At 39.3% G+C, this 18,780-nt stretch overlaps 1 protein-coding gene across 2 annotated transcripts in view; it reads right to left on the reverse strand.

Annotated features, from left to right (window-relative positions):
- Positions 1-18,780, reverse strand: part of LEO1 (LEO1 component of Paf1/RNA polymerase II complex) — a 38,372-nt gene that overhangs the window by 12,952 nt on the left and 6,640 nt on the right. For both annotated transcript variants that reach the window (XM_045812107.2, XM_087859166.1), the window contains exons 2-8: positions 15,731-16,483; positions 13,340-13,444; positions 8,955-9,049; positions 7,850-7,995; positions 7,016-7,100; positions 1,503-1,597; positions 833-967 (exon numbers count right to left, since the gene is read on the reverse strand). In XM_045812107.2, the coding sequence (XP_045668063.1) occupies positions 833-967; positions 1,503-1,597; positions 7,016-7,100; positions 7,850-7,995; positions 8,955-9,049; positions 13,340-13,444; positions 15,731-16,483 (1,414 nt within the window). The remainder of the gene's footprint in view (positions 1-832; positions 968-1,502; positions 1,598-7,015; positions 7,101-7,849; positions 7,996-8,954; positions 9,050-13,339; positions 13,445-15,730; positions 16,484-18,780) is intronic.

Genomic DNA, 18,780 nt, shown 5'->3' on the forward strand with positions numbered 1-18,780 from the left:
AAAACAAAGTGCCAAGCGAGGTGCTTCACACTTACGGGTTAAATGATTCACTCTCATAGCTACGCTATAATTACTGTATTTTACGTATCAGGAAAGAGAGGCGGAGATTGAGAAAGCTGCACAGGGTCACACAAAGGGAAATGGGACAGACATATAGGTCTGATTCTGAAACCTCTACTTCTGATCACTACAATTCTCGAAAAGCTAAGTCATAACCAAGATTGCTGTGCCCTCTCTAAAGATAAACATTACCCAAGGAGGATGATCTGCTTCGAATAAAGAAAAGGAAAGCACAACATTTCAGTGTAGTGCCTACCAGTCTAAAGAAGGGGAATGCTCTCACCAGCTGACCTCAGTGTCCTGGGCTGCCTGGGGGACACATCCCTGGAGAGGTACGGGGTACAGCAGCCTCAAGAATGGGATGACCCCAGCCTTCACACCCAGCTCATTGTCCTTCCTCTAATTGCATGCACACAACCAACCTCCAGTTACCAGTAAGTCCTCCAGGTCAATTTTATTAAAAAAAAAAAAAAAACAGACACACTGACCAGCAAGTATTCTAGGCCCCCTGGCAGTTACAGACATCACTGGAATTAATAAATTAACACTAGCTCACATAACAGTCTCTTGTGAGTTTTCTCATTATGACCCGGTTCCCTGTGAAACAGCAACTTTTAGTGCACTTGACAAAACAGCCTTTGAAGCTTCAGAGCTGAAAACCAGACCTTGATCCCTGGTGAACTATACAGAAGGTTATGTCAATCAGGAGTCAAGTATTTTGGACAATATAGTCACTGCTTTTTCTATAAAAATAGTAGTTGATAATAGTTACCTGAATGTGAGTTTGGTTTTAAAAACGGCTTGTCCCTGTAGACCAGTACCTTGTCTGATAAAAAGATGGTTGTGATCTCCCTGGAGTGGAGCTTTGTAAACATCAAACACTTCGTTGCCTAAATGCAGCGACATGCTGAAAAGAAGGAACATTTTGCATATTAAAGTCATAAAGCTTTGTTCTACCGCTTCACTTTACTTTGTGATTCAACAGCTACTTTCTCTCCCTACACGGAGTTCAGAAGGAAAGAAAAAAGGTGGCATGATGTGAGAAATGACCTACACGGAGTAAAACATGTTGTATGTTTATGTTTACAAACAAAGCGTGTTGAGAAGGAAAGCATGCTCTGCCGGGTACTCAGTTTTCCAACTTGTCACCTTACAGTGAGCAGCTTGCAATGGGGAGGGGAGCTGGTCTAACATTTCCAAACTACTATGCTGTGGCCGGAGAGGATGACCACATTTTGGGCCTACTTATAATGTCTTTCACCAGCCCGTCCAACCTGCAACTACCTATTTATTTCTCTCAGGTCTTCTATGAAATGCCAGAGACCAAGCAATGGAAACACTTTAATAAGAGGTATCCCCCAAATAAGGTTTTCTTCTAAAGTTTGACCCTTCCTAGCCACATTCTAGGTATGTCACTGTTCTTCAAGGCATTTTGGGCTTACCTCCCATCTGACCACTTGACGATTCGAGCATTGCTTTCTTTGATTTCATTTCCTTCCTCATCCCGGCGTATCCTCCATCTTATCGTATTTTCTACCTGGTTCAAAACACAAGTGCCTTAGAATGCTCTAATTTATGCTTCTTCTCAAGAGACATATAATCATAGAATTTCTGTCACACACTTAGTGACAGAAAAACAGACAACACTGAAACCCTCGTTTTAATCATCTAGAGATGCTGAATAAATTAACAACAGGAAAAACAATTGGCTTAACTTCTGAACTCCTAATGCTGGAATCACAAAGGAAGTGGAGTGCCAGAGCATTTGAGCTAGTGCCAAATCTGTAGTAGCCCTGGGATATGTGAAGAAAGAGCTCATAGTAAGAGCTATGAGGACAGGAAGTAAGACTTGAGGCCACAGGAGGTAGCAATGTGGACCCGAGGCTCCCTCTATAAAGCAGGTTCTCTTACAGACCTAAAAACCAAAGAAATGTGGGACCAAAAACCTCCCTGCCCAGGGAAACAGGGAAGCTCCCCAAATATGGGTAAGGAAAAAGCAGCACCCTAGGAAGATGAAAACCTCAGGTTTTTGAGGAGGTTTGGAGTATAACTTTATCTTGATTGCATATGGGGGACACATCAGGTGGATGTGGAAAACATTCAAGAGTTTCTAAAACGAAAACCACTGAAATTAAAAACTCAATGGGAGTGGGGTGCCTGGGTGGCTCGGTCAGTTAAGCACCCAACTCTTCAGCCCAGGCATGATCTCAGGGTCCTGAGATTAAGCTCCGTGTCAGGGCGCCACATTCAGCAGGGAGTCTGATTGAGATTCTCTCTCTCCTTCTCCCTCTACCCCTCCTCACCCCCTCCAATCACTCTCTAAAATAAATAAATAAATCTTTAAACAGTAAACTGATCTTCGGCAAAGCAGGAAAGAATATCCAATGGAAAAAAGTCTCTTCAACAAGTGGTGTTGGGAAAACTGGATAGCAACATGCAGAAGAATCAAACTGGACCACTTTCTTACACCACACACAAAAATAAATTCAAAATGGAGAACAGACCTAAATGTGAGACAGGAAACCATCAAAATCCTAGAAGAGAACATAGGCAGCAACCTCTTTGACCTCAGCCACAGGAACTTATTAAATATGTCACCAAACACAAGCGAGACAAAAGCAAAAATGTACTACTGGGACTTCATCAAGATAAAAAGCTTTTGCACAGCAAAGAAAACAATCAACAAAACTAACAGGTAGCCTACAGAATGGGAGAAGTTAACTGTAAACGACTTATCTGATAAATGTCAGTATCCAAAATCTATAAAGGACTTATCAAACTCAACACCCAAAAAACAAATAATCCAGTTAAGAAATGGGTAGAAGACATGAATAGACACTTTTGCAAAAAAGACATCCAGATAGCTAACAGATACATGACAAGAAGTTCAACATCACTCATCATTGGAGAAATGCAAATCAAAACCACAATGGGGTATCACCTCACACCTGTCAGAATGGCTGAAGTTAACAACACAGGAAACAACAGGTGTTGGTGAGGATGTGGAGAAAGGGGAACCCTCCTACACTGTTGGTGGGAATGCAAATGCGCAGCCAGTCTGGAAAACTTTTTAACTTAAAAAAGTTAAATAACAGAACTATCCTACAATCCAGCAATTGCACTACTAAGTAAGATACAAGGGTTATAGAAGGGGCACATGCACCGTGATAATTATAGCAGCATTATCAACAATAGCCATACTATGGAGAGAACCTAAATGTCCATGATGAACGGATCAAGAAGATGTGGTGTGTACACACACACACACACACACACACACACACACACACTGGAATATTACTCAGCCATCAAAAAGAATGCAATCTTGTCATTTGCAATGACATGGATGAAGCTAGAGTGTATAATGCTAAGTGAAGTCAGTCAGTCAGAGAAAGACAAATGCCATATAATCTCACTCATATGTGGAATTTAAGAAAGAAAACAGACGGCTTATGGGAAGGGGATAAACAAAAAAAGGAGATAGGGAAAGAAGCCGTAAGTGACTCTTACCAACAGAGAACTGAGGGTTGATGGAGGGAGGGAGGTAAGAGATGGGCTAGATGGGTGAGAGGTATTAAAGAGGGCTGGGGTGTTATACATAAGTGATGAATCACTGAATTCTACTCCAGAAACCAATATTGCTCTACAAACAAACAAAATTAAAAATTAAAAAAATTTTTTTAAAAAGTTTTAAAAAATTTAAAAAAAAAACTTAAAAAAAACCAAAAAACAAAAAATGGAACTACCAGGAAAATACAGCATATTAAATGCATGTAGTTTATCACTGCTACATCCGGGAAACCCACTGAAATGGCAGTGAAGAAATTAAAAAAGGATATACTCACAAGGATAAGCAGAATATAAATCAAGATGACAACAAAGTCAATACTTTGAAAACCGACAGATCCAAGCCCATGCTTCCCTATGCCTATCTCCCCACCATCAAGCCGAAAAGCAGCAGCTCCCTTTCCCACTTAGATTTTCTGGACCCCCACTGTTAGCTGCAACTGGCTTTGCAACAGGGTCCTAATGGTTCCCCTCCAGTTTTTCCCCTTTCCTCTTTATTTCTCACTAAATAAACAACTATGAGGGTGCCTGGCTGGCTCAGTTGGAAGAGCATGTGACTCTTGATCTCAGGGTTGTGAGTTTGAGCCCCACATTGGGTGTAGAGATTACTAAAAGAATAAATAAAAAAGAAAAAAAATAACCATGAAGCTGGCTGATGAAAGAAATCAATATTCATTAATTAAATATGATATCATATCTGAGATTGTTTCGAAAGTCTGGGTCTGTTAGGGAATATAGATGAAACAAGACTGTCCAAACTGATAACCACTGAGGTGAGTAGACAGGCACATGAGAGTTCATTATATGGTTCTCACTATACTTGTAATGTGTTTAAAATTTTCCTTAACAAAAGGATAGAAACAATCTATACTATTCCTACCCTCCCTCTCACACAAAAACTATGCACACATATACAGGTCATTAGTAACTGAGAAGCCATTCTGAAAAATGGTATTTTATAAAATGATTCAAATTACAATGATGCTATGACGGGGTACACTGTTAGGTCTTACCCTACTGGGATGAAAGACACAATGAAGTAGCTTTAAAGACGGAGGACCTCCTAGAGATACGTAAACTATACCTGGTTCCTTATAATTTATTTTTTAAGTTTATTTTTTTTTAATACTCTCTATACACAATGTGGGGCTCCAACCCAGGACCTCAAGATCAAGCATCACACACTCTTCCAACTGAGCCAGCCAGGTACCCTGGATCCTTATTCTTCAAAGAATTAATTATACCATCAACTCTCTAAGAACGGTCATCCTAGGGGCACCTGTGTGGCACAATCGGTTCAGCATCTGACTCTTGGTTTTGGCTCAGGTCATGATCTCGCAGTTGTGAGATTGAGCCCGTCAGGCTCTGCACTCAGTGCGGACTCTGCTTCAGAGTCTTTCTCTCTCTCCCCCCACCTTCCCTCCCCCATTGTGTTCTCTCTCTCAAAAATGAATAAATAAAATCTTAAAACAAAACAAAACAATGATCATCTTAGTCTCGGGAACATCACTCAAGAAACAAAGGGTCCAGGGTTATTTTCCATCATACACCAAGGCTTTAAAAAACAGCAGTCTGTCACACATCGATCTTTGTACTCTAAGCACCAAGATGTTTGGGTTTTTTTTTAAGATTTATTTATTTAAGGAGGGGAATGAGCACATAAGCAGGGGGAGGGGCAGAAGAAGAGGGAGACAAGCAGACTCCCCGCTGAATGGGGAGCCCAATGCGGGGCTTAATCCCAGGACCCTCAGGTCATGACCTGAGCTGAAATCAAGGGCAGGATACTTAACCGACTGAGCCACCCGGGTGCCCCTAAGCACCAAGGTTTTGGTGAGAGAAATGAGAAATACTCATTTTTAATCTTTAATGTCTATACTAGTCTGATATTACATGGGCTGAAAACAGATATATTGATATTGGCCTGAAAATAGACACACTGATATTTGCTGCACCCTAATAGAAGGTAAGGCAAAAATGCAAAAATATTCAGTAGAGTAAATAAATACATTAATTTATATAAATGATGAGAAATAATGAAAAGCAGTGGAATAAAATCAGAGGCACTAAACCAGGCAAGAAAAATTCATAGTGCTAACTCTGTATCAATAAATACACATGCTTGAAGGAAAAATATTAACAGATGAGCTAACGGGGGAAGAGGCAAGGAAAAGGACAGCAAAAATAATAATAATAATATTAGTCTAAGAACTATGCCTATTAATTCTATGTCCTGGAGCAAGTTATTGGTATCTATTTCTATTTTCTCATTTAATTTGTATTTCCATTAAGAGGAAGGAGCAGTGGGGGGAAAAAAGAGGAAGGAGTAGTGAAATTTCACTGAAAAGCTTTGGAAGCCCACACATTTTGGATAGAAACCATCTCATATGAGGTTCTTTAGATACCTGTAGATCTATCACACTTGAAGAGATAGAATTGTTCTAAAAATTCAGTCCCTGAATTCTAAGAATGCCACACTGCCACTTCTTAACATTCAAACACCATACATAATATCCACTGAAAAATGAAGTATTTACAGAAATCTTTTGGATTTAAGAATTCAAAAAGCAGGGACGCCTGGGTAGCGCAGTCATTAGGCGTGTGCTTTCAGCTCAGGGCGTGATCCCGGCGTTCCGGGATTGAGTCCCACATCGGGCTCCTCTGCTGGGAGCCTGCTTCTTCCTCTCCCACTCCCCCTGCTTGTGTTCCCTCTCTCACCGGCTATCTATCTCTGTCAAATAAATAAATAATCTTAATTAAAAAAAAAAGAATTCAAAAAGCATAGCTCCAGTTATAGTACCATGAGTTCAACTGCTTCTCATTCTCTGGTACAACTCAGCTTTAAAGCATCTGCTTAACCTACATCCTCCTTGATTCAAGGAAGATTAGAGGCCCTTCGTGAACAGAGAGTTAGTATAAGGTTTAAGAGAAACATTACTAGGAATGTAGTACAACAAAAATCTCTAATAGTCAACAAGAGCAACTGGAAGGCACTAGTAATAGATTCTCCTTTTGTATATATATTTTTTTATGGACAGATCAAAGAACCTGAAGGATTTCCTCTTGCAGGAAGTTGCTAGAACGTAACCCACAGTGCTATGGAGGTAGTCATTATAAACACCAAACCACAATGCTACTTATTCTGAAGGAAGAAGCTAATAATTTTTTTAAAGCATCAAAATAGTGTAACAGTGAAAAAGATGGAAAAGTGCCACCTTTACAGAAAAAAAGCTATATATTTTCTTCCTAAAAATATTCTGAAAAGACAATTCATTTGTTTATAAAACAAAAAACATAAAAAATCTTTTTTAAAAGCTCAAGTCTCAAGTGACTATCCCCAAGTTTTACTTCACAAAAGAAAAAACTAAATGAGTACAGCCCGGAAGAGTACCTTTAATTTTAACCTGGTTCGACCTTCTTCATCCAGCATTTCCTCATCTTCAAATTCATCTTCATAATACTGAGGGTCAAAAGGTCTACAAAATGTTTTCAAAATAAACCTACTGATCATATTTTTAAGGAATATTATTACACCTACATAATAACATTTCTATTAATAGGCAACATCATACTAAAAATCATAACATAATTAAAAGTCATAATGGTCAAATATCTTCAAGTTCCAACTTTAAGGAAGTATTCAAATCACTATACCTTCTTGAAAGTTGGTGTTAACACATACTGCTTGAAAGGCAAGGCTAAATATTCAAAATATTCTTTACTCTTACATAAGTCTTCCAAAGAACAGGCCACACATGCTCTAGCTTTCCACATCATTTTGCTTGGAGAAAAAAAATTTAAATCTCACAACAGCTTGCATGTTACTCGGTGAATAACAGCCATCAACACTAACTGTCTCAAACCGTTAGGTTTTCTAGATCCGCAATGGCAGCTACAGTGCGTGTTTGCAGTTTCCCTAGCAAAGTTCGCCACTCCGGATTTCAGCCTTTTCACGGCTGCACTAGTCAAAACAACCAAAGGCTTGTGATGTCTATTAATTTGTAAGAAAGTATCAAACTTCTAAAAACAATTACAAGCATTAAAAGTGTCCTTTACCAATAGTCCATACTTTTTCCATCACAGGATACGCTTGATTTATTTTTTTCAGAAACACATGGTGAGTTTTCCATTTTGTGATTAGTCACCTCGTGTAAAATCAGAAAAATACCACCATTCCACATGTTTCTATCCAACCCCTAGAAACACTTTTAATTGACCCCCTTACCTGGGCTCTACACTGAGAAAGTTGGGCAGTTTCACAAAGTATAAGTCGTTTCCTAAATCAGTGTTTACTTTGGGTATTTCTACTTCTATTCTGGTCTCAGGAATTGGCTCCTCCTCCTGTTGATCCTGAGGCAATCCATTTTCATCCTAGTAAAAGTCAGAATTTTAAAGCTTGAAAGAACCTGAGAAATGGTCTATTCTAGCTCAACCTCCACACTTTAATGACTTAGGTAGACAAGAAGCATACTGAGGCTTTGGAGTTAACGCAGCCCTCGATCTCTACCCCAGCCCACCCAAGCCCCCACCAAAAACCACAAGGGAAACAAGATCAGTTGGGAAGCATCAATATAAGATCTCTTTTGTGATAAATCTGTGTTTCACATATTCACCAACAAAAGTCACTCTATCAATTAAAAAAATCAGAGATTTTCAACACAGCACACTTCTTGGCATGAACAAGAAGAACACTTAAATCAATGGGTCTCAAATCACAAATCCTTGCCGTCTTGTCTCTTCAGGTGCGGCACCAACCTCATGCTGGGCTGTTACTTCTTTCTCTTTTCTTTCTTTTTGTATCCAGTTTCTCCCAGTGGTAACAGTTTACAAACTATATAGCACAATATCATAACCAGGAAACCGACTCTGCTACTATCAGATACAGAACATTTTTATCAGCAGAAAGATTCATATCACCTTTTTCTATAGCTACATCCACTTTGTTCTTGCCCTCATTCCTCCTTAATCTCAGGCAACCGTATTTTAAAAATACTAAGTCAGTGGAATCATACGGCATGGAACCTTTTCAGATTGGCTTTTTCTAACTCTGCATACCCTGGAATTTCATCCAAGCTCTAATGTGTATAAATACGTCAATCCTCTCCCTTGCTCGATAGTGTCCCATGGCGTGGCTGCACCAGGGCAGTCATTTCTACTCCCCCATATAAACAAGAGTTCCTACATGACTAAGTCAGTCATCTGTTCCCTGTATTTTCATATTGCAGATCAGTTAGCAACTTCCTCTTCTTGGCATAACAGTGACCTGAAACCTCTGAAACATTTACTTAGCCTTCGGGAAGGGCCCAGTTCACACTGGTGGTTTTACTTACGACAGGCTGCCCCGGAGTAGGCGGTTTATCTTCTCCGTCACTCCCTGACGATATGTCATCTGCACCTCCAAACAGATCCATGGTTCCACTGTTATCTTTAATATTGAGGGAAAAGTCACAGTATTAGTATCTATAACAAAGGCTTTTCAAAGCTAGCACTTCCACATATTCCCAAGGTTTCTGGACCAGGCACCAGGAAACCACGAAGCACAACTCTGACCCTGGTTCTCAAAGACAGGACCAGAGTGCCTGTGGAGAGGGAAGGGGGCAAATTCGGTTAAAAGCAAAACTGCACGAGAGACGTCTTTTTCCCTTCATTTACTGCAACCTTGTTCTTCCATTCTCCTTTAATCCCCAGGAGCCCAAATGCCCTCCTATGGTCTAGATACTCACATTTGGGGCTTAAGCACTCAATACAGGCCTATTCTCTACATACTCCCTCAAGTTTTAAAACTGCAGACTCCGGTCTACCATCTGAGGCAGAACTTCACCTAGGTTTGACAAAACAATAATAATCCGTAATAAACCAATAAACCAAAGTAGGGTAGAAGAGGGGGTAAAAAGAAAGGAGAGTGGTCAGAAAGTAGACTGCTTGCAACTGGGATTATAGAAGAGTTACAATTATTGGCAATGACATAGTCTAGGATAAACTAGGAGAGGAGCTACTGAGACAAGGGGGAGGACAGATCACTGAAAAAGAAGAGGCAACCTATTAGAATGGCCCAAATCCAGAATACTGACAACACCAAATGCTAGCAAAAATGTGGAGCAACAGGAACTCTCAATCACTGCTCATAGGAATGCAAAATGTTATGGCCACTTTAGAAGACAGCCTGGCATTTTCTTACAAAATTAAACAAACTCTTACCATATGCTCCAACAATCATACTGCTTGGTATTTACCCAAAAGAGTTGCAAACTTATGTCCACACTAAATCCTACACACAGATGTTTATAGCAGCTTTATCCATAATTGCCAAAACTTGGAAGCAACCAAGATGTCCTACAGTAGAGGAACGGATAAACTGGTACATCCAGACAATGGAATATTATTCAGTGCTAAAAAGAAGTCATCAAGCCAGGAAAAGACATGGAGGAAATATATATTACTAAGTAAAAGAAGCCTATCTGAAAAGACTACATTCTGTATGATTCCAACAATATGACATCTGGAAAAGGAAAAACTATAGAGATAGTAAAAAGATCAGTAGTTGCCAGAGGTTAGGGGGAGGGAGAGAAGAACAGGTAGAACACAGAGGGTTTTTAGAGCAGTGAAACTACTCCATATGCTGCCAGATATGATACCTAATAATGGATATATGTGATTACACATATGTCCAAACACACAGAATGTACAACACCAGAGTGAACCAGAATGAACAGTAATATAAACTATGGGCCTTGTATGATAATGATGTATCAATGTAGGTTCACTAATTGTAACAAACGGACCACTTTGGTGGGCAATGCTGTTAACGAGGGAGATTATGCATGTGTGTAAGCAGAAGGTATATGGGAAATCTCTGTATCTTCCCCCAATTTCACAGTGAACCTTAAACTGCCATTTATATATATATGTATATATATACATATATATATACATATATATGATCTCATGTATATATATATATATATGATCTCATGTATATATATACGAGATATATATATATATACATCGTATATATATACATCGTATATATACACATATATAAATAAATAAAGCAAGCCATAACAACAACAACAACAAAAAGGCGGCAAGGAAGGTCAGGGTATTGAAAGTTTGTCTATATGATAAAATCAAAATGAAAACCCCACCGACAAACACTCTCATCTTTTTTTTTTTTTTAAGGCTTTTATTTACTTGTCAGAGAGAGAGTATACAAGCAGGCACCCTGCTGAGCAAGAAGCCCCATGTAGAACTCGATCCCAGGACCCTAGGATCATGACCTGAGCCGAAAGAAGGCACTTAACCAACTGAGCCACCCACATGTCCCACCTTTTTTTTCTTTTTTTAAGACTTAATTGAGAGAGAGCACGCACATGCATGGGGAAGAGGCAGGGAGACAGAGAGGGAGAATCTCAAGCAGACTCCCCGCTGAGCATGCAGCCCCTACAAGGGCTCGATCTCAGGACCCCAAGATCATGACCTAAGCCAAAATCAAGAGTCAGACACATAACCGACTGAGCCACTCAGGCATCCCTCATGTCCAAATCATTTTCTTCCTAGTTCTTATCACCATCTGACATACTATAAATTTAATTTACTTCTTGTGTTATTGCCAGTCTCGCTACCCTACCCTGACCCCACCAGAATGTGAGTTCTACAGGAAAAAGGTCTTTATCTGTTTTGATCATTGCTACATTCCCAGTGCCCAGAAGAGTCCTACTACACAGATTCTCAATAAATAACTGAATAAAATGAAAGAATGAATATATCTAATTCTCATAACAACCCTCTAAGATGGTTAGCATCATTTCCCTTTTATATATCAGAAAATTGATTCTTTAAATATTTTATTTGTCAGAGAAAGAAAGAAAGAAAGAAAGAAAGAAAAAGAAAGAAAGAAAGAAAGAAAGAAAGAAATGGGGGGATGGATGGAGGGATGGAGGGATGCCTTGGTGGCTCAGTCGGTGAAGCGTCTGCCTTCGGTTCAGGTCATGATCCCAGGGTCCTGGGACTGAGTCTCATATTGGGCTCCTTGCTCTGCGGGAGACTACTTCTCCCTCTCCCTCTGCCTACTGCTCCCCCTGCTTGTGCACGCTGAGAAATAAATTTTAAAAACTTAAAAAAAAAAAAAAAAACTGACGTGTAGTAAGTAATTAATTTGACCAAACTCCTACAGCTAGAAAGTGGAGCCACGAAAATTCTGACTTAGATCATCTGATTCCAAAGTCCAGGCACATAATTACTACTTGTCTTTAAGTAAATCCCAGAGCTTGCTATTCTGCCAGCTCTCTCCTTTTCTTTCTAGTTGACCCTCTAATTACTTGCTTTAGTTGTAGTGTTACTTATGATAATTTATATAAGCTATTTAACATTAATGTCTAATTACCATTCAGTACAATGATGGTTGTGCATAATCAAACTATCAAAATTGTATTTGTAGAACCTTTTATACTAACATCTTTATTGTATAGCAATCTGCCATTTAAAATAGTCATACATACTGCTTCTTCCTCTCCCACTCCCCCTGCTTGTGTTCCCTCTCTCGCTGGCTGTCTCTATCTCTGTCGAATAAATAAATAAAATCTTTAAAAAAAAAAAAAAAAAAAAAAGATCACTGAGGACAGGAACTCAGGAACTTTGCAACAAAAAAAGTAGACTAAACTGGGAAAGGAAGAATAAATTTTTGATAAACAGAAAATTCAAAAAAGAATATTTCAGGGGATACAAATGCAGAACAGGGATGCAGAGGCAGAAATGAGCAGAGTTAGTGCTACAGCTAAATATCTGTATAAGGATAGGCAAGAATATCAGGCCAAAAAGGAGGGCTGGAGTCAGACTATTGAGAGACCTTAACTTGTAGGCAATAAGGCATGATTAAAGGGTTAGATCAAGAAACTGACTTTTTTTTTTTTAAGATTTATTTATTTTTGAGAGAGAGAACACTCACACAAGCACAAGTTGGGGGGAGGGGCAGAGGGAGAAGCTGACTCCCCACTCAGCAGGGAGCCCAGTGCAGGACTCGATCCCAGGACCCTGGGATCATGACCTGGGCCTAAGGTAGATGCCTAACTGACTGACCCACCCAGGTACCCGTCTTCTAGTGATTTTCAAAAAAAAAAAAAAAAAAAAATAGTCATACATAGAGATGAATAGGTAGATCTTTTATCTTTACAACAAACCTACCTTACCTAACCCTGGGTTTTCATGAATTCTTCATCTAACCCACAGCTTGAAGAATCAAGTTCTTTATGCGTTATTAACCTGTTAAGGACTTAAGAACAAGTTGTCCTGGAACTATCAGTATTCAAACTAAAGAAGAGAGGTTACCACCTCAACCTCAACGAGAGCTTCAGCCTCCTACCAACACATTCATCTACCTATAAATGATGCGGGGGGGGGCGGGGAAGAGGGGCTACTGGCTGACTCTGTTGGTAGAGCAGGAAACTCTTCATCTAAGGGTCATGAGTTTAAGCCCCATGTTGGGCAAAGAGCTTACATTAGAAAAAAGAAGAAGGAGCCAGCTCTTCTTCAACTGATTAAGCATAAACAGTTTCTAATATCCACACAACTTCCCTGTGTACGCTACGTATATGCACACTCTTCTCTGTGGGGGGGTCGTGCAGTCTAGGGTAAATGCCCAGAGTCAGCAGTGCACTACAGTTAAATGCAGAGAGACAGAAATATATACATACATATGTAAAAGAAGTAACTGGAATACCTTTTGGTACCTCAGTGTCACTATCTGCTTCTGAATCAGAGGCAATTGCATTCTTGCGTTTCATTCGTAAAACTTCATCTTCACTGTCACTGCCTCTTGCAGATTCTGTTAAGAGTAGAATTAAAGGTTCTTCATAACCACAGTCATGTCTTAACTTTGAATTCTGTGCTTTAAAAGTAACACTGGGGATAAACAAACCGTGGTATAGCTATGCAATGGAAAATCACTCAGTAACAAATAAGAAGGAACTACTGATACATGTAACTAATTTGGATGAATCTCAAATGCATAATGCTAAGTGGAACAAGTCTAAATCAAAGAAAAAAGGCTACATTCTATATCATTTCATTTTTCTAATGACATTCTCAAAAAAATAAAACTAAAGTGATAAAACAGATCAGTAGTTGTCAGGGGACAGGGATGGAAAAAGGATATGACTACAAAAGGGACAAAGTGAGGGCGTTTTTGAGGGTGACACAACTGTTTTGTGGTGGTGGTTACACAAACCGACATATGCGTTAACATTAACAGAACTGTACTTACACATACAGACTGCAGTTACTTTAAAAATAAAGTTCATTAAAGGAACATTGGTTTCTATAAGCAGAAAAATTTGACAGAATGAGAAAAGTAGTACTGAAACTTATGACCAAATTTATAGGACTCATTACAAAACAAGGAAGAGAAGCAAAAATATTGCAGTGGAAGAGACGAATACATTTTACCCTTGAACAACAGGGGGGTACGGGCATAGACTCCCCCCTTCAAAACACACACAGTCAAAAATCCACGTTTGACTCCCCAAAAACAACTACTTATACCCTACTATTGACCGGAAGCCTTTCTGATAACATAAACAATAGATACTTTGTATATGTATTACACACTATAGTCTTACAATAAAGTAAGCTAGAAAAAAGAAAATATTAAGAAAATCATGAGAAAGTACACTTACAATGTACTGTATTTAATGAAAAAATCCACATATAGGTGGACCCATATAGTTCAAACCCATGTTGTTCAAGGGTCAACTGTATAACATTATCTCTGAATGGTACAATTGTTTACCTAATTGTAAACTTTAGAAAATCATTGTCGATCTAGGTAAGAATTAGGCAGAATGACCAGCTGTAAGATTCCCTACCATAACCCTAGTCTTATGTTACTCTGCTAGTATTGGAGAAGTCATGCATGAGCCTTAATGATTCTGCTACCAGTAAAAATAACTCTACCCAGAACTAGTTTTTGAATACTTATTGCAGCCCAGTAGTCTAGATAGATCTATACCCATCTCTCCAAATTTTCTGGTCTCCTCTCCTCAATAATGCCAAAATGTGGTCTTGAATGCTATCCTGTGAGTTATGTATTACAGGGTTAAAGACTTCCTCCCCCATATATAAGTTTTCTAAGATAGGATCAATATGTAATTATAATCAATCACCTATGGAAATGAATCAATCCAAGAATTACTTAAGGAAGAATTCTAACCTAATCAAGATGACTTTTACAATATAAAGAAATAAGACCTCTAAATTTCTTTAATGTTCTGTATGAAGAATATGTTAACTTGAGAAGAATAGTGTAAATGGATATTATAAAAGGGGGTCAAGAAGCCAAAGTCTGGCTACGTGTTTCCTGTAGCCTCTAAGGAATGAATATTCTGACCCAAGCACATCTCTCGAGGAGGATGCATGTATCAAGCTACCATAGCTCACCGCAGGCAGTCAGCTATGTTTCCATTTTCTGGATGTTATACTTCCCAGGCAATCTCCTGATACTATCATTTGGCATCCAATGTCAATTTTCCCCCAGAGCAAGGATACAATGACAAGAGAAAAATAACTGATCCTCCTGAAACAAATAATTTTGCAATTTGATTTTTATAAATTAGTTTGTTATGCATTTGATTAGTCTGAGTGAACTCCTTGGAGCGTAATTACTTCTGGATGATCGCATTTTGGATCTCAAAACACTGAGCTGGAACATGGTATTTACATCCCAGTACACCTGCCCTCCGGAGACATTTCAACAGCACTGTTTTTCTTCCCCCAGGCAAATCTATTCTCACCTGAGGCACGCTTCTCAGTTACCCAACAAAATGGAACCAACTCTATTATCTAGCTACTTAAGCACCATGCATCTTTTTCTAAGGCTGTCCTCTTTAAATATTTTTCTTCTTGACCTATCATGAATTAACAAATGAAGAGGGACAGAAATAATAAATGCATCACAAAAAAATTTTTAAAGCAAAATGTATACTTAGAAAAGGCTGAAATGGAGGGACGGAAGAGAAAAACAGGGCACTAAAGGTGGGAATGCAGAAAGAATAAACGGGCCACTGCTGCATGGAGGTGCTCTACTAAACCATTTTGGCCCTCCTAAATGCTTTACCTGATTTATGATCCTGTTCCTCTTCATCATCTGAATGCCTGTGTTCTTCATCTGAGGCCTGTGGCCTTTCATCATCAGAATTTTGCATTTTCTCCTCATCAGATATCTGTGGCCGTTCTTCATCATCAGAATTCTGTTTCTCATCATCATTATCAGAAACTGCTGGCCGTTCATCCTCAGAATTAGCCTTCTCCTCCTCAGACAGTTGTCTCTCATCATCTGAAAGCTGAGGCCTGTCCTCATCATCTGTGTTCTGCATTTTCTCGTCGTCATCAGAATTCTGCAGCTTCTCTTCATCAGATCCTTGTGCCCTCTCCTCATCATCAGAATTTTGCATCTTTTCATCATCTGACTGGTCACTTTTATCTTCTCTGTCCCATTTTTCATCATCTGAATGTGCCTTTTCAGAACCTTCTGCTTCTGAGTGATGGCTCCCTCCATCTGACCTGTGACCTTCATCTTCATCGTCATTATGGGCTTCTGATCCACTGTGCTGATCTACATCTGAGGGGTCATTGTCCTCATGGTCAGAACGCTCCGAAGCTTCTGATCTATTGTCTGATCTTTCAGAGTGATTATCACTCCCACTATGATGTGAAGCTCCCTCATCCTCACTGTCATCTCCAAACAGTTCCTTATTACTTGGCTTTCCTGAATCGCCCCTTTCATCTTGATCACTTTCACTGCCAGACGCATTACTGCCAGAAGCAACATTCTCTTGATCAGAATCCGAGTCTGATCCAGAATCAGAATCTATGAGATCATATAAACACACAGTGATGTCAGTGAAAAAGGCCAAGTAAAGAACACCAAAAGTCAATCTCAAAATAAAAGCAATGAAAAAACATGTTAAAAACTGTCAGAATTTTCTCTCTGCTCAGGAAACTAACCAAAAGTTGCGGCAACCGAGGGAATGCTTAACAAGAAAAACCAGCTGAATCTCAATAAAACTTCGTGGTGTTTTAACTTACTTACCCTGTTCCTCCACCCCAACCCTCAGCTCCCCAACTCAATAATGCCTTAAAGACAGCCCAAATTTCTGGTACATGAGCCACTATCAGAGGGAGCAGAGGCACCTCATTCACAAAGAATCATGGTTGTTAGTTTTGATCTGCTTGGTGGATCACCGAAGGACTGGCTCAGAGGGCTGACTTAAGCTAACTTAGAACTTCCAGGGCTAAGTCAATCACCTGGAATGTTTGTCAAGAACATTTACAGGCAAATATATTAGTTGCCTCCTCCTGGGACAATGGATAGTAGTTGGGGCAAATAATAAACTAAAAAGCTTGGGAGGAAAGGCTGAAGAATTACATAATATGGGGAGTAAGGGCTTTTTTTTTTTTTTTTTAAGATTTTATCTATTGATTTGACAGAGAGAGAGACAGCCAGCGAGAGAGGGAACACAAGCAGGGGGAGTGGGAGAGGAAGAAGCAGACTCCCAGCAGAGGAGCCAGATGTGGGGCTCAATCCCAGCACGCTGGGATCACGCCCTGAGCCGAAGGCAGACGCTTAACGACTGAGCCACCCAGGCGCCCCGGAGTAAGGGCTTTTAAAAGCTCTCACATATTACAAGAGATCTGGGAAGCCACACACTTGCCCAGGGCTGTGCATATGCTCAGGAAAGAACAGAGAGCACTAAGCTCTCACTTCTGGCTGACCTTCAGTCTCTGCACAAGCAAGAAATGAAGGCAAAAACAGGTTGTATAAACTGTCTGGTTGGGTCTCTGCAAAGACCGGGAGGTTTTCTGTTTTGTTTTTTTTTTGTTTGTTTGTTTTATGGTTCTAGGCATTTAAGGAAATCTCTGTCCAATCAAAAGCTGACCACTAAATTAATGCGACAGATTTTAGTGGCCACACAAAACAAAGATTGTGAACCTTACTGAATTAGTTCAAAAGAAGCACTACAACAACAAAGAGCAACAACAAATCCTGAGGAGAGAACGTGACTTCCTCAGTTGCCACATTATAATATTCAAAATGGCCAGTTATTAACAAAAAAGTATAAAGAAATGTAAAGAAACAAGGAAGCATGGCCCATACGTATGAAAAAAAAGCTAGAAACTGTCCTTGAAGCAGCCCAGACAATGAAAATGTTTTACCAAATAGAGAATATCAATAAAAAGACAGACGTTTAAAAAAACAAAAAAAGATATTTTTAAAAAGCCAAACAAATTCTGCAGTTGAAAAATACAATAAATGAAGTGAAAACTTCACTAAAGGAGCTAAACAGCAAATGTAAGCAGGGAGAAGAATCAGCAAACTTTAAAATAGGTCAATTAAGATCAAGTGAGGAACAGAAGAGGAAAAAAATAAAAAAAAATGAATATAATCCAAAAGAACAGTGGGATACCATCAAATGTACCAACATATACATAATGGGAGTTCCAGAAGAAGAGAAAGGACAGAAAGATTTTTTGAAGAAATAATGGCCAAACACATCCCAAATGTGATGAAAGACATTCAAGAAACTCAGTGAATGCCAAAAAGGATAAAGTTAAAGAGATCCACATCTATATACCTCATTATCAAACTGTTAAAGACAAAGACCAAAAAAAAAAAAAAATGTTGAAAGCATCAAGAGAAGCAGCTTGTCCCATACAAGGAATCCTGGATAACTATGATTTCTCATCAGAAACCATGATATATTCAAAGTGCTGAAAGAAAGACTGTCAACCAAGAATTCTATTCCCAGCAAAACTATACTTCAGAATGAAAGTGATATGAGTGACATAAGAAATAAATAAACCGGACTTCTTCAAAAAGAAAACCTTCTACACAACAAAAGACATCATCAAGAAAGTGAAAAAACAGGGGCGCCTGGGTGGCACAGTGGTTAAGTGTCTGCCTTCGGCTCAGGGTGTGATCCCGGCGTTATGGGATCGAGCCCCACATCAGGCTCCTCCGCTATGAGCCTGCTTCTTCCTCTCCCGCTCCCCCTGCTTGTGTTCCCTCTCTCGCTGGCTGTCTCTCTCTGTCAAATAAATAAATAAAATCTTAAAAAAAAAAAAAAGTGAAAAAACAATCAAAACAATGAGGGGAAATATTTGCAA

Source organism: Ursus americanus, chromosome 36, assembly GCF_024610735.1.
Source record: "Ursus americanus isolate L20-20 chromosome 36, mUrsAme1.1.p, whole genome shotgun sequence".
NCBI lineage: Eukaryota > Metazoa > Chordata > Mammalia > Carnivora > Ursidae > Ursus > Ursus americanus.